This window comes from Scleropages formosus, chromosome 19 (genome assembly GCF_900964775.1).
Source record: "Scleropages formosus chromosome 19, fSclFor1.1, whole genome shotgun sequence".
Taxonomy (NCBI): Eukaryota; Metazoa; Chordata; class Actinopteri; order Osteoglossiformes; family Osteoglossidae; genus Scleropages; species Scleropages formosus.
The window spans coordinates 24,882,362-24,894,893 of record NC_041824.1 but is presented as its reverse complement, the minus strand read 5'-3'; the positions used below and the strand labels follow the sequence as shown (position 1 = coordinate 24,894,893).

At 43.0% G+C, this 12,532-nt stretch overlaps 1 protein-coding gene across 1 annotated transcript; it reads left to right on the top strand.

Annotated features, from left to right (window-relative positions):
• The first annotated feature begins 546 nt into the window (after positions 1-546).
• Positions 547-12,029, top strand: ankrd13a (ankyrin repeat domain 13A). Its single transcript, XM_018749053.1, has 15 exons — positions 547-806; positions 1,523-1,658; positions 1,821-1,945; positions 2,042-2,087; positions 2,459-2,602; positions 3,196-3,385; positions 3,549-3,615; positions 4,782-4,863; positions 5,138-5,199; positions 5,455-5,585; positions 5,933-6,090; positions 9,318-9,455; positions 9,557-9,717; positions 10,194-10,258; positions 10,355-12,029. The coding sequence occupies exons 1-15, from the start codon at positions 708-710 to the stop codon at positions 10,551-10,553; spliced, it is 1,803 nt and encodes a 600-aa protein (XP_018604569.1). The 5' UTR covers positions 547-707; the 3' UTR covers positions 10,554-12,029.
• Positions 12,030-12,532: the final 503 nt, after the last annotated feature.

The window sequence follows — 12,532 nt, the reverse complement described above, 5'->3', positions numbered from 1 at the left end:
CTCCTACAGCAACGCTGCGTCAAGAGCGTATTCTCTAAGTGAAATACGAATTTCGTTGCGTTGAATACTCTTGTTGGATCTCAAAGATAGGTAAATTGCGTAAATATAGGACGCAGTGATCTTGTCTCTTCCAAGGGAAACGCGATTAACAATAAAAATCTCATAAATTCTCAATGCTGCATAAAAGATGAGAATTTTTTTCTGAGTAAATATTACATTCTGGTAAAGAAAAACAATTTTTATGCACACCAAATATTAAAACCATAACAGGCATTCCTCCGAAGCATTTAAATGGTTCCGTCTGAGTTCCGGAACTAATCACTTTGTCACATCACGAAGTATTTACTTTACATGTGTCAATAACACGTGAAATATCACATCCATTAAAATGTATTATCAGTATATTAATAATTATACATATCTATGTATCTAATGTGAATCCAAAACAATAGTGTTGCTTTTTTTTAACATGCTGAGCACCCCCGTCAAAGCAATAGTCTCAACCTGTCACTTCCTTGTTTTTCAAAAGTTTTATTTTGAAAAGTTAGCCCCCTACTAGTCTTTTGCCCTATGCCTGGTTTGTTTTTGCTCTTAAATTGGGCGCCGGCGGGTCTCTTTACTGCTCTTGCGACGCTCTTAGCCAAGGCTCGGGGCCATTGCCCGGGTTACTACCGCTAACGACCCGTGAGTGCAGCTCGCGGACCATCATGAACTCCGAGTCGAGCGCGCGTCTCCGGCTCGAGTTCCCGCTGCACTTTCTGGTGTGGCAGAACGACTACAGGCAGCTCGAGCGCGACGTCTCCCAGGTCGGTGTGCGTGCGAGCGGCCGGCTGGACGTGGCGCGCTTCACGCCACGCACAGTTAGTTGCGAATGAACGAGCCACTACTACTAGTTACTTACTAACTTGACACTACCACCAGTATTGGTAGGCGTGTGGCGAGTTAAAATCTCTTCTGTGTGGCGCCGTCGCTGTGTCTGTATGTCGTCCTCCAGAAGTGTTCGCCGTGTGTGAATTTTATGTCTTGTCTGTGTATGTCCTATGATCATGTATGTTTTGTATTTGCTGAGGTGTACCGTACGTCCGTCGCTGGACTGACAAAAACCGTCTGCTAAATGAATAAATGTAAATCTGTAAAGTCTCAGCTAAGCAGCAGGTGCTTTGGTTCTGAGGGGATGATACGCAGGAATCCAGAATGGCAGCTGTTCTCACAGTTCTCTACAAGTCAGTGAAGGCCGGGTGTTTTATGTTTATCTCATTGCACAAAACCTGGGTAATACCTCAGCTGTTTCAGGGCTGAAAGCATCTCTGACACAGTGAGTGTGTGTTCAGTCTGTCTCCTTCCTTGTCACAGGGTGTCTGTGACGCTCACATAATATTCTACAGATTTCTGTTGTGTCATTTGCTTTGTCTAAGCTTGTGAAATTGCTCTGAGTGCTATAGTGTACTGTATGTGCAGTGTGTAGGGTGGGGCAGAAACAAAGGAATTTGGCTGGATACCCTTCTTTACCCATGTTACACAGCACGACATAGAGAAGGTGGACCCCAGGGGCCGTACACCGCTTCATCTGGCCGTCTCGCTGGGACACCTGGAGTCGGTGAGAGTCCTGTTGAGGCATGGTGCTGAAGTGACCAAAGAGAATGCCAAGGGATGGACAGGTGAGACCCCCCTGCAGGACACTTGTCTTTCAGCAAATCAAGTTTGCCTTGTGGCAGGAACTCATACACTCATACAGGCAGCTGCGGAACTTCGATCCGTACATTTTGCGACGTGTGTATGTGTGCGTACTTGTGGCCACATGTGAATCTGGGTGTGTGCAGTGCTGCAGGAGGCTGTCAGTACTGGGGATCCAGAGATGGTGCAGCTGGTGCTGCAGCGGAGGGACTACTTGAAGGCCTCCACCGCACTGGGAGGGGTTCCTGAGTTGCTGTGCAAGATCCGCGAGGTGCCCCTCTCCGTCATTCTCTCCTGCTTTTCATCGCAGTCTTGATGTCTGTGCTGGTGTTCTGCATTGTTCACGAACCTCTCTTTGCCCACCCAGTCCCCAGATTTCTATATGGAGATGAAGTGGGAGTTTACCAGCTGGAGTGAGTTTTTCTTTATACTGCAATGCTGTTACTGGGAGTGATTTTTCTGTGGTTGATCTCTCGAGACACGCATTTATGGACGTTTGAAAGAAAACGCCAAAGTAGTGGAAATATTACTTGTTAATGAATTTGTTGTTGTTAAGTTTGTTTATAAAGGCAAGTATCAGCTTTGGTTAATCGAGATTCATTTTTCGAACAACTCCAGGTGCCTTAATAATAATGGTAATAGTAATAATAACAATAATAATAATAATAATAATAGTATTAGTAGTAGTAGTAGTAATAATCTAAGGATCGCAGAGTGCTGTGCTGTAGTTCCCAGAAACAGATGCAAGTGTGCCCCAATGGACCATTCTGTGTCCTCTGCTCAGTCCCCCTGGTATCACGCATGTGCCCCAGTGACGTTTGTCGGATCTGGAAGAGCGGCTCCAACCTACGGGTGGATGCCACATTGCTAGGCTTTGAGAACATGACGTGGATCAGAGGCAGGAGGAGCTACATCTTCAAGGGAGACAGTGAGTCATTTGGCTTGTAGTGAAGTTGATGTCTATGTATGAATTTTTTTCCCCAAAATGAAAATTTTAAATTTAAAGAATATTTTCTGTTGTAATGCACCTCACATCAAGTAGTTTTCCTGTACTATAATCAAATTTAGAGTTGAAAAATGTCACCCAACCTAAACGCAGTAGAGATGGTTTGGGATGAGTGGGATTGGACAGTAAAAAAAAAAAAAAGGCATCCAACAAGTGCTTAGCAAATGTGGGAACTCCTTCAAGACTTGGAAAAGCATGCCAAGTGGCACCTTAAGAAGCTAGCTGAGAGACTGCCAAGAGTGTGTAAAGCTGTCATTAAGGGTGGCTGCTTTCAAGAATGTAAAGTGCAACACACATACATATATGTAACTGGATAATAGTGCAGGGATATAAGAGATGGTTTTGTATAAGGCCTTTGTTTTGAAGGTGGTGACAATGGTACTTTCCTGGTGCTCTTCTTGGAATTGCTGTCTTTTCCCATCCTAGAGGTTAACCTGGATCTGGTTGCACAAGTCTTGTTAGTCATATGAGAGCCATCAGTTGAATCACCTTCTGTCTTTGTATGTGGGGTGCAGACAACTATACAGAGCTCATAGAGGTCAACCATGAGGAGGAGGTGGTTGATACAGAGCGCTTTGATATCTCCCGGGAGATGGAGGAGGTCACACTAGACTCCATGCAGCCAGCTGAGCAAGAGGTGGCCAAGCGGCTGACCACACCCATTGTCAACACCTACCTGGACACACGACACATAGCCTTCGAGAGGTAGGGTTGTACTTACTGCTCAAGGCCATAGGATTACGACATTGAATGAAAGGATTGTGTACTGGTGTTCGTGTAGTCCATTAGCCTAGGTTTGAGTTGTTAAACAGATAGTGATGAAGCAAAGCCACTTTTGATAGATATTAAGCTGTTCTTTCCTCTACAGAAATAAGTCTGGAATCTGGGGATGGAGGACAGATAAAACGGAAGTTATCAATGGTTTTGAAGCAAAGGTGAGAGATGGATTTCTAGACTGTAACGCTGCAAGAAGTGGTAACCTAACCACTGTGGAAAAAGCATAGCAATAGAGGAGGTTCTCAGCTTGCAACAGAGTTCTGCTCTGCCAGCCTTGTTCAAAGTTGAAAATCCCTTTGTGTTATACAAACCATAAGGATATATAAAGAATTAACATGCATGAATGCTACATTGTATAAAATGGCTCTGTTATTTTTTCCCTAATTTCACACATTATTCATAAAATAATCAGTACAGTACAATATTTTCATGCTGCACCATTACTTTTGCTTTTATTTCTAAATTCATTGCTTTGTTTTCTCTTTTGAGCACCACAACACTCACTTTTTCACTTGCTAGCCATTTCCAATAAAAAGTAAATTCAAGGAAATAACAAAGTTGTGTAAACAAAACACAATCACTACTAAACAGTGCTCAAACAGTGCCTGAGACCAAAACAACAACAAATATGGCAGCCAGCAGATGGTATTGATCCGCAGGTGCAAGGTCTTTGTTGGCCATTACAACCAAACATTGGGACTCAGAAGTTGTATAAGTTTAATGGGATGGCCGTCTGAAGTCCGACTTGTTGAAAGTTGCATTGTAACTCAAGGGCCACTTGTATTTGCGTCATCTGAGAAAAAATTTTGCATTTTGCAAAAGTAACTCTAGTGCTGTAGTTTAAAGTAAATTTATCACGAGTTTAATTTGTCAGCATCACAACCAATGTAAGTTCCTCAGGTTTAGTTGCAAGTCATGACTTTGTTACCCCTCATAACAGGTTTGCTTGCTGTCATGGACTGTCTTTGTGTTTTATCCATTTGCAGTATTTGTCATGAAGCATGTAGGTGTGCTCTTAACCTGGTTTCCTTTATTCATCTTAATGAGTAATTGACAACATGGGGGCCTGAGAAATCTTGGGCCTGCTGCGGTACACACACACTGGCTGGAGCCTCACACACACACTCGCGGCAAGCCAGAGCCTGACCTGGCAACACAGGGCGTAAGGCTGGAGGGGGAGGTGACACACCCAGTATGGGACGCCATTCCGTCACAAGGCACCCCAAGCAGGACTCGAACCCCAGACCTGCCAGAGAGCAGGACCCGGCCAAATCGCTGCGGTACACGTCAGGTCAATTCTACCTTTTATTGCACTCCTTTGCAGGTGTTCACCGCGAACAATGTCAATGTTGTAATCCGCACCAGGACGGAGCACCTCACGGATGAGGAAAAGGCCAGAATAAAAGGTACAGCACCTCTGTGTAGATGGAAGCATTAGAAAGGTCCTTTAACTGCAGAGGTGGAAGTTGTGGAATGTAGGCTATGCCTGTTGTTGTTTTCTTCCATCATGCTTTGCATTCTTTACATTATTAAATTTTACCTCAGATTCGACTGGTTCTAAATCATAAACTGCTCACACCTGTCATGGGTACAAGGACAATATTCAAAGGTCAAATTCATTCCATTGACAGAGAATATGGACGTTATGTTACATCTGTGGTTTCCATACACACCCTGTAGATGAGAGGAATATATTGGAGTCTCTCCTGGGAACGGTGGAGCAGCATGTCAGCGCTCAAGGGGTGAGCAGTCTGGGGTCCCATGCTGATGTGGATGTATTTCCTTCAATGAAGATGCATGTCAATTCTGAGGAAAGAGCTGAGTAGACTCTATACATCTTCTCCTAGCTGAATAGTAATGATGCATAATGTAGCTTTATGTCCTCAGCTGCTGATGAACTCCTCTGGATGCAAAGTGTTTATTTATTAACTGACTCTATTAAAAGAAGCAGATGTTAAAGCATAGGCTGTGACCCCTGGGTGGTGTTTTTGAAACAGGATTTAACCCTGGAGTATGCCACTGCCACCAATCCCACAGCTATCTCGCCAGAGGAGTATTTCGACCCGGACTTTGACCTGCAGGATCGGGACATCGGCCGACCCATTGAGCTCACCGTTCGCACGCAGAAGTGTGTCCTTTTTATGTATTCTGACAAGACTTGCCTGAATATCCAAGAAAATGAAATCTTAGTGATTATTTTGTCCAAAAATTATTTAATGGGAGCATATCAAAATAATTTGGAGTAATATTTTGTAAGGTTTTATTAGCAAATTGTACCCTCCTTTTTTTCCTGTCTTTCCAACAATTTTTAAACACATGCACACATAGAATACATGACTAGAACATGGCAGATATACTGTATATAGAAAAGAAGGTAAAAATGTCCAATTTGCTAGGTGACTGTATTATAGGAAATAAATCCAGTACACACAGCCTGATGACTGATGGTATGTTGCTTTTTTCCCACTGGCTCAGATTTAAGGCCACTCTGTGGATGAGTGAGGAGCACCCACTGTCCCTGGTGGAGCAGGTTACACCCATCATTGATCTGATGGCTCGCACCAGCACCCACTTTGCCCGGCTGCGCGACTTTGTCACCTTGAAGTTCCCCCCTGGATTCCCAGTGAAGATAGGTAATGCTTTTCCCACTACATTAGCATGCAGGAGGAACAGTGTGTCCTCTAAAAGCTCTGTTGTACACAGTGGCCTAAGGGATCCCAAACCTGGCCTGTTAAACAGTTCATGTCTATAAATATTTTTTGTGAAAAAGTCATATTTGGTCAAGCGGGGATAGCAGGACTTCAGGTATCCTTCTTTGCACACTGGTAAATGGTTCATGGTTTTGGCTCCTGTGTGGTGGAATAAGCTCCCTCTGTCCTTTAGAACGGCTTAATTCCTTTTAGCATTCAAAACAGATGTCTTTCAGACACACTTACATTTATTTATTTATCAGATGCTTTTCTCCAAAGCGACTTCCAGTGAATTCTATGTAGTGTTATCAGCCCAAATACCTTATTCACCAACATGACTTACACTGCTAGATACACTACTTACAACGGGTCACTCATCCATACATTAATGGAACACTCTCTCTGTCCGTCACTCACTCACACACTATGGGGGAACCTGAACAGCGTGTCTTTGCACTGTGGGAGGAAACCAGAGCACCCAGAGGAAACCCACACAAACACGGGGAGAACATGCAAACTCTACACAGACTGAGCAGGGATTGAACCCACGTCCTCTCACACCACCCAGGCACTGTGAGACAGCAGCGCTACTCACTGTGCCACCCACTTGTCTCCTAACAGTGTTTTACACTTACATTTTACATTTATTCATCTAGCAGATGCTTTTATCCAAAGCGACATATATCTCAGAAAATATGTGTGCATTACATTAGCAAAAAGTGAGACTTAGATGCAGACCCATGATTCTTCATGAATAAGTTCTTCATTATGGTAGCCATTAGTTGACTGTCTTCTTTGTTTGTATCAGTTTTTCTTGCTTTATGCCTGTGTTAAAGCGCTCTGTGTCACTGCGTGAGAAGAGTGCTCTATAAAAATAAAAAAAAATAAAATTCTAAAGTACAGTTAGTTTTAGTTTCCACCATATGAACTAATGTACATCACACGAGTAGCTGCATAAAAGTTTATCCGAATATCGACAATTCCTAATCACGTAATTTTTTTTTTTTTTTTTACATTTACCTTACATTACACGAGTAGCTGCGTGACGGTTTATCCGTTGTTCAACGGTTATGATCTCAAACTTATAGAGCATGAACATTTGCACATTACATGAGCATAAGAGATCATAGGAGAAATGTTTTAAGACCCTTTTTAAATGTGGGCAGAGATTCAGCAGTTCTGAGTAAGGGAGGGGGTTGTTCCACCACATCACAGCCAGAACCGAGAACCTTTGTGCTTTTGCTTTTGGACTTTTTGTACTGTATGTGGGACCACAAAGTGGGCAGAGGTGGAGAAGCATAGCAGTCTCTTTGGGGTATAGCAAATGATCATGTCTTTGTAGATATCTGAGGACAGTTCTGCTGATGATTTTGTAGGTCTTAAGTCCTGACTTTGATCCAACCAGCTATAGGAAGCCAATGCAGAGAAACGAGTAGAGGAGATACATGGGAGCGCTTTGGCAAGTCAAACACAACACGTGCAGCAGCGTTCTGTATTAGCTGTAGAGGTTTGATGGCAGTAGCAGGAAGGCCAGACGAGAGAGTTGCAGTAGTCCAGACGAGATGTCACCATGGCCCGGACAAGTAGTTGCACAGTGTCAGTTGTTAAAGAGGGACGGATCCTGCAAGCATTATGCAGGACTTATCTGCAGGTCTGAGTTGTGGCTTCGATCTGCTGAGAGAAAGACAGACTTGAGTCAATCGTCACTCCTAGACTCTTAGCCGAGGAGGTAAGCAAAATGAGTGAGTTGTCCAGTTTGATGGAGTTCACAACAGGAAGACAGGCCAACTGGGAGGTGAAGGATCTCTGCTTTGGAGAGGTTGAGTTGTAAGTGGCGATCAGACATCTAGGCAGAGATGTCCGATAGGCAGGCAGTGATGCACGAGGGAATGTCTGATGCTCCAGGTGGAAATAAGAGGAAGAGCTGGGTATCATCGGTGTAACTGTGGTAATTGAATCCATGAGAGGCAATAACGGGGCTGAAGGAAGAGGTGTAGATTGGGAAGAGTAGGGGGCCCCGTACCGAGCCCTGTGGGACATCACTTGAGAGAGACTGAGGAGATGAACGGGAGCCCCATCAGACCACTTGGTAGGATCTGTCTGATAGGTAGGACTCAAATCATGTCAGTGCTGTTCCTTTGATGCCAGCTGGAGAACATCTGACACTGCTAGGAAAGCTGTGAGCTTTCACTCACTGGAAGCTGAAAGCTTCCACTCATTGGAAGATGTAGGCCGGAATGCCTTCCTCACAGCAGACTGGCAGATCCAGAGCTCCACGGAAAGGATAAAACAAGATGGAGGGCTTGATAGATGAGAATAAACCAGGTTACTGTAGCATCGGGAGCGTCTGACTCTCTGATGACGGTGATGTCTACGGCAACCAAACTATGCGACAACTTTGATAATCGCCCGATCCCTTGTGGAACATGAACTAGATGCCAGAACTTGCATAGTGGTGGAGGCCTCCCTTGATGGACTCCTGCAGGGAGACTCCCTTGTTTTTTCACCTCGAGTCTACGTGCTTTGAGGCTGCCGCTACGCATCAACCAGGCTCTTTCACGTCAGCTGAGATGCCAGATCAAAACTACTCTGCTTTAAACACACCTTACCATCTGTTAACTTCACCTTTGCATTTCTATAGTTCTATATGTTGCTACTCATTTGATGTGCACTGACAAAAACAGTGGTATAGGTCCAGAATCCTTTACCCGAAAACCTGTAAAAACAAAACCTTATGAGGTTTCCTATTCTCCAAGACCTGAAACCAACCACAATTAACAAACTTTATTGCAAGTATGTCTACTGGTAATTAGCTTAGTTTGAACCTTTGTATATATTTGAAGTTTTACTGAATGTTTTTTTAGAAACAGGTGCTAGAGTATATAAGATGGTATCCCACTATTTCATTTACCTGTTTACCTTATACTATTTATAGTCTTTTTTTTTTTTTTAATCCCACTTTATGCCATTTTTCATACATTTTGGTACAAAAATATTAATGTGTTTGATTTTGAGATGCTGCTCCAGATCCCACTGGGGGTGTTATGTAATATATGGTGAGAAGTGTCTGCAAAGCAAACAGATGTAAATGTATGTTTTAAAGCAAAGGGAGCGTATGACAGGCCTTTCATAGGGCAGGCTAACTCAGTGCACATACTTAATTGTTGCAGAGATCCCTCTGTTCCACGTGCTGAACGCCCGCATCACATTTGGGAACTTGAACAAGTGCAGTACTGAGGAGCCCGCGGACTCAGTCCCGTCGACGGCTGTCCCCACCCCCACGGAGGAGGATGATGATAGCGCCGTAGGTATGCAAAAATGTCCTTTCACAACATCTTGGTAGCATTCCTTGCAAACATTCTCCAGTCATTTGATATTTTTCTCCCATTTTATTTGTTTTTCTTCCAAGCCCCTCCTCCTTTCCAGGTGTGTTCCAGTATATTTGAGGTTCCACCACATTACCGCCAACGTGGGGGCAACCGCAGTGGCCCAGTTCCCAATCATGATGAGGAGCTGCTACAGTTTGCCATTCACCAGAGTCTTCTCGATGCAGAAGGCAGATCAACCCAGGTCAGGGGGCATCACCAGTATCCATCTTTTTTCTTGTATACCTCTCAGTAGAAACTTCCATGTTTAAATTTACAGATATCCATTCTTTCTTTGTACACCCTATAGTCCAGACATTTGCTTCCACGTAGTATACCCTTTGAGACCAGACTTCCACTTTTACCGCTCATGTACATATTCTCAGTAGTTATAGAGTTATATGTGTGATAGAATAGTATATGTGGTGTACTGAAGCAACCTTTTTAAATTAACTCTCACCTCTCACCGAAAGTCATCATGTAGTTAACAAATCTTTAACATATTTGCTGAACACAGATGAAATGTATATTTACAGCTGTTCAATAATGAGCCATTTAAGACTTCAAAGAGTAATGGAATCTGTCACTTTTGATGCTAGTTCCTTTGTGATTTCTTAATATTAATTAGATTTTTTTTTTTTTTTGTAGTGCTAAATGCTAAAAAAAAATTTTTGATTTAAGGCATCAACTTGGCTGGATGTCAGTGAGGTGCCAGCAGATGCCATGACAGCTATCCAGGGAAATGGGTATGTATGGGTAGATGTTTGGGGAGGGTAGCAAAGTGTATGACAGAAAACAGTTTGACCTTCTGGGTTGTGCTGTGCATCATGCTGCTGTTTAAGGTCCATCCCAGAGGGGGCGCTGGTGGACCTTAGAGACATCATGAGTCCAACTAGCAGCGGCTCCACCAGCAGCCCAGACAGTGACCTGCAGCTAGCCATGGAGCTCTCTGCTCGAGCCCAGGAAGAGGAAGAGCGATTGCGAAGGGAGGAGGAGGAGCAGCTGGAGAGGATTCTCAAGCTCTCACTCACAGAGCAGTAGAGGGCCGGGATGGAGGGACAGAGTCCACTTCACTTTAAGCCTTTGGAGCAGCAATCCCTGCCTGTTGTGGAAGAGCGCCAAACTACTGACAGTGTAGTAATGACCTGTAGCAGGTGCTATCTGCTAAAAGCCACTTCCTGAGTGTCCTCACTATTAACGACACATTATTTCTTACTGTTTCTTACAAATAATCACGCATTCAGATTTGTATCCCGTCATAAATTTTGTAAGAATGCCGATCCTAGGCGCTTTCTTGGTTTGTCATGAGTATGTGGAAGGGTTGTGTGAAAATGGTGAATTCACAATGTGGAGACTTCGGATGCATAATTAACCTTACCTTACCCACGTGCAACGTGGAGCAGATGTGCAGCTGATACTGTAGTAGTGTGGTGAGTGATTTTAAAGGATTTTTTTGAAAGGATATCTCAGGGTTCTATCATTATTTTCTGCTTTGCAAAAAGTATTCAGATTTTTACAAGGCATGGTGAAATGTCACTCCTTTTGGTTATAAAGGCATCCAGCTATAAGATGCTGCTGCCCCTTGTTTTCGTGCATGTAAATCAGGTATGTTCGTTTTGGAACCTCCAGAAGACATCCGTTGTGCATGTTGTTTGTATGCAGCTGCCAAACAAACAGGTCAGTAAGCTCTGTGAGTGTGAAGTCGCTATATAGTGGGTCTTCCACACAAACAAGCAATAGTATGCCAGTGTGCCTGTTCAAGGAAATATGTTGGAGGGGATGGTCGGTTTGGGATGATCCCTGCAAATCTCCATGGCGCAGGAAGTCTACTTGGAATTTATAATGGTGAACGCTGTGGACTATCTCTCAGACTGGTAAGTAGAGTGGTAGTTTTGGTGTGAGTGTAGCAAGAGCTTGTCTCTTCATTCCTATGGGTGGTGGTTGTGTGGACTCCCAGGTAAGCAACCCCTTCTCCATTACGGAGCATGGACAGAGCCGAATGTAGCGTCTAACCACTTGGAGTGACCGCACTCTTCAAGGGGCATGTCTCTGTGAAATTCAGTGTTTACAGCTACTCTTTCCCAAAAGCATGTCATGCCATCAAGACCAAAACCTATGAAGTATGGGCAGTTTATTTATGATTGTCCATTACAAAGTCCCTCAGAATCAAAATTAACTTTTTAATTTTTGAAAAGTTTTTGTTTCTTGATAAACCAATATAGCTAAGTACACTGATAGACTGTTAAGTTTTTGGATCCTGTGCTGATGAAATCTTGAAGCTGGTGAATCTTCTTGGCACTGGTATGAAAACTGCAGATTTCAATTGCCAATTCTACATGCACTCTGTCATGAGACAGTTCGATGACAGTTGTTCTATTGGAAAGGGGAGGAGTTTGTATGCTGCAATAAAGCTTCATAGCTCACTTTTTAACATGTTAAGAAAACATTTGTAAACGGTAATGTTGGTTTCAAATGTTGTATTTTCACATCCTTTTTCCTAATAAAAGCACTTTATTACCAGCAATTTTTTTTTCTTGGTTACTTCATTGCATTCCCTAGTGAAATTCACACTTTTTTTGTGTAATGTTCTGATGCATAAAGAGCAGTTATTCCCAGTAATCATGATGGGAGGTGACTTTCTATACTTGCATTTGTTTTAGCAAATTAATTTAAAATCAGTTAATTGAAACAGTAAAAATTTATTATCTGAATTTCTGGATCCTTTTGACATTAGACATTCAAGCATCAGTCCAATCAAAAGTAAAGTTTTATTACATTTTGTGCATGTTCAAAATGGTGTTAAGCATAATTATGTCAGTAAGGCATTAATTAAACATTTACTGATATAATTAATAGTCCACTCTCTGGGCAATTGAGCAAATACTGATTAGTCCCAAGAGGATTGTAAATTCTTACAGTTTATGTAACACTGGATTGACTCAAAAGGCACAAGAAGTAATTTTACCATAAATTGCACCTGGTTTATAACACATTTCCTAGAGGGCATGTATCTTCTAGCA

Bases quoted from the DNA above. Each gene is read 5' to 3' on its own strand.
- ankrd13a (XM_018749053.1), top strand. From the start codon at position 708: ATGAACTCCGAGTCGAGCGCGCGTCTCCGGCTCGAGTTCCCGCTGCAC. The intron at 3,386-3,548 runs GTAGGGTTGTAC...TTTCCTCTACAG, and splicing joins CGACACATAGCCTTCGAGAG to AAATAAGTCTGGAATCTGGG. The intron at 9,456-9,556 runs GTATGCAAAAAT...TTTTCTTCCAAG, and splicing joins GGATGATGATAGCGCCGTAG to CCCCTCCTCCTTTCCAGGTG.